Raw genomic sequence first — 3,315 nt, 5'->3', positions numbered from 1 at the left:
AACACTTTCCACTAATTGATCAGCTGTCCCATTAATAGCAAGAGGGTCTCCCCTTTCTAAAGGGTTAAGACCACCTGCCCAATAGGCAGCCCTCTGCGTTAGGGACCAAGGAGCACGGTTGTTACCAGTAGTTAAAAATACTCCAGGCCCCCAATAACCTTCAGCTTCCTTTTCAGTTAACAGTATTTGGTCTCCACCAGTGAGACTAACCCTCCACACATATTCCGTCTCTGATTCCTTTGGAGAGCGGCTAAAATCCTTTCTCAGCTTTGCCAATTCAGTGGCAGAGAAGGGAATTTCTTTAACATTCATTTGAGGGTCCAGATCCTCACTGTTATCAAATATATATTCGGTTTTTATCAAAGGACGCAATTGGGTTGGCGAGTCCTCTAATTTGCCAAGCCCTTCCTTTATTCCTTGTAGTTCCTTCTGAGGAAAAGTTTTTTCTTGAGGCAAATTATGGACAGCAGTATTGCTAGTATTCTTATATGTTAATAGTTCCTTAAAAGCCATTTGCAACAAAACTGTATTATGTTGCTCTCTTTGTAATTGTTCCTCAAGGTTCACTATTTGATTCTGCAGAGTTTTTACCAATTCTTGCATTACTTTAACTGATTCCTGTAATGCTTGTATGGTTTGGGTTTCTGCCGAATGCTTTTCATCTCGGAACTCCACGGCAGCTTTTAAAGCAGCACCGAGTACCGCACAAATAAACGATTTTCCTTTCCCGGCTCGAGTATGAGCCTCATATTGTAAAACACGAATGCGGTCGGAAACACTCTGCAAGTTATGCCAGTTTTGTCGTGCCCAATCCACCCCTGATAAAGAGGGCCGAGCACCATGCTTTTCTAAAAGGTCAAATAGCACATTTTCACTTTTCATAGTGGCAATACTTTCACTCATTTCTCGATACCCTAAAAGATCTACACTAAGGGAAGAGAAGGCACACTTAACTCCTTACCCCTCCCAAGGGAGACACGCACCTATCAAACAAATGCAAATGCTACAATCATTCCTCCTTTTCACAACAGACCAAGAAGCCCAATCAACACTTACAAAGAAAGTGTAAACACCTAAATCGCTCCCTGGCTCACCCTGTTCAGGCCCAGAAAAACTTCAAGTCTTAAAGCCACACAAGTTACAAGACACTTCTAGGTTTTTCAGAAGGAATAAACTTTGAGAGGCACAAACGTCAAAAAAATTACGATCCTCACTTCCCCAAGGAGACGCATCACACAAAACTTTCAAATTCCAAATACGTTACAAGTGTACTTAAACCAACAAAATGTGAAATTAGTCTTCCCGAGGAGGGCACACACGTATAAAACAAGAGCAAATGTTCAAAATTAATTCATTACTCTCCGAGAGGTAAACACATAGCAGTAAAAGGTTCAGAATATGGAGCGATCTTCCTTGGAGAGGGTGCTTCACATCTGTAGGTTACCAAAATGATCGCTCCTGGCAACTCCGCAGAGGTGCACATGAGAAAAGTTTTTAGACTATGTCTGGGAGGGACAACCACTTCACCGGCGGGCATCCCCTCCCCCATGCCGACTACGCCATAAAAAAATTGGTCTCAGCTTGCCAATTTGTTAGGAGGGAGGCCAAGGTTCTTTGATATGTGTATACCCGGCATTGAGATATAAGAAGCAGACGGTTCAAATGGTTGGGTCCAACCAGTTGTTATTAAGACACCTAGGGTTTTTTTTAGGCAGACGGGGAAGGAGGTAGGGCGATAGGGAAAGTAGGAAATTATAAGCAAGGAGGTCTTTTGCAGGATACAAGAAGAGGAGTATAGTCACGCACCGTGGCAGCGAGGTACACAGTAGGTCCGTTGATCTCATGAATCGTGCTGATCACCGCGGGGATGGGAGACAGCAGGAAAGAGCTCCGCAGCAAGCTGGTCCGGCGGGGTTCTTTCGACAAAGTTTCGCCCCTCAGGAATTCTCCGTCAAATGTGTCTTGGGAGGTTGTCTCCAAAGTCCCAGGTTTTAGCGAGGGCCTTTTAGTTCCCCACGGTTCTGTGAGGTTGTTTTTCTCCTTAGTTTGGTGTGACATACCTGGCCCAACAGATAAGCCAGCAAGGAGGGGGGGGGCTCTGTTGCCAGACACAAGCATTATCGCCTTCTGCAGTGGTCAGCTCCTTCGAGCAGCACCCCTGAAGAAGACTGCTTGTCCTGCTTCTGCTTATCTTTGCAATCATAAGCAGAGTTACTGTGGCACAACAACACCCACCATTCACCCTCCTAGATAGTTAGCAGTCGCCAGTCAGAGTCTTAGCATCAGAAAGGCCTCATGAAAGCAAACTTTGAGACAATAAAAGAAAAACAGTTCTGTCTTTCACACTTACTGACAGACATGATTCCATTCTATGACAAGGTGACCCACTTAGTGAATGAGGGTAAGGCTGTTGATGTGGTCTACCTGGACTTCAGTAAAGCCTTTGACACTGTCCCCCACAACATTCTTGTGGAGAAGCTGGCTGCCCACAGTTTGGATGGGCATACGCTCTGCTGGGTGAAATACTGGCTGGATGGCTGGGCCCAAAGTGTTGGGGTCAGTAGAGTTAAATCCAGTTGGTGAGCAGTCATGAGAGGTGTACACCAGGGCTCAGTGCTAGGGCTGCTTCTATTTAACATCTGTATTAATGATCTTGATGAGGGGATTGAGTGCACCCTCAGTAAGTTTGCAGATGATACCAAGTTGGGACAGAATGTTGATCTGCCTGAGGAGAGAAAGGAACTACAGAGAGACCTGGGTAGACTGGATTGATGGACCAAAGCAAACTCTATGAGTTTCAGTAGGACCAAGTGTGTACTTGGGGTAAGGCTTGGGGAAGAGTGGCTGGAAATCTGCCTGATGGAAAGGGACCTTGATGTGCTGATGGATAGTCAGTTGAACATAAGCCAGCAGTGTGCCCAGGTGACCAGGAAAGCCAATCATATCCTGGCTTGTATCAAGAAAGGTGTGGTGAGAAGAACTAGAGAAGTAACCCTGCCCCTGTACTCATCACTGGTGAGGTCTCACCTCCAGTACTGTGTTCAGTTTTGGGCACCACGGTGCAGAAAGGCCATTGAGATGCTGGAACAGGTCCAAAGAAGGGCAACAAGAACATTGTGATGGGCTTGAAGCATAGGCCCTATGAGAAGAGGCTGAGCGAACTGGGGCTGTATAGTCTGGGGAAAAAGGAGGCTGAGGGGATTATTGCTCTCCTCCAGTATCTGAAAGGTGATTACAGCCAGAGCAGGGATGGTCTTTTCTCACTGGTGACAGGGGACAGGATGAGGGGAAATGGCCTCAAGTTGCTCCAGGGTA

At 46.1% G+C, this 3,315-nt stretch overlaps 1 protein-coding gene across 1 annotated transcript; it reads right to left on the bottom strand.

Moving 5' to 3' along the window:
- Positions 1-1,079, bottom strand: LOC107308084 (the record flags this gene model as incomplete). Its single annotated transcript, XM_015851679.1, has 1 exon — positions 1-1,079. A coding segment is annotated over exon 1 (903 nt), but the record flags the coding sequence as incomplete, so codon positions are not given.
- Between the last annotated feature and the right edge of the window lie 2,236 nt (positions 1,080-3,315).

This window comes from Coturnix japonica, chromosome 1, assembly GCF_001577835.2.
Source record: "Coturnix japonica isolate 7356 chromosome 1, Coturnix japonica 2.1, whole genome shotgun sequence".
In the NCBI taxonomy this organism is placed as follows: Eukaryota; Metazoa; Chordata; class Aves; order Galliformes; family Phasianidae; genus Coturnix; species Coturnix japonica.
The sequence above is the reverse complement of the archived record's forward strand: the minus strand, read 5'-3'. Positions and strand labels throughout refer to the sequence as shown.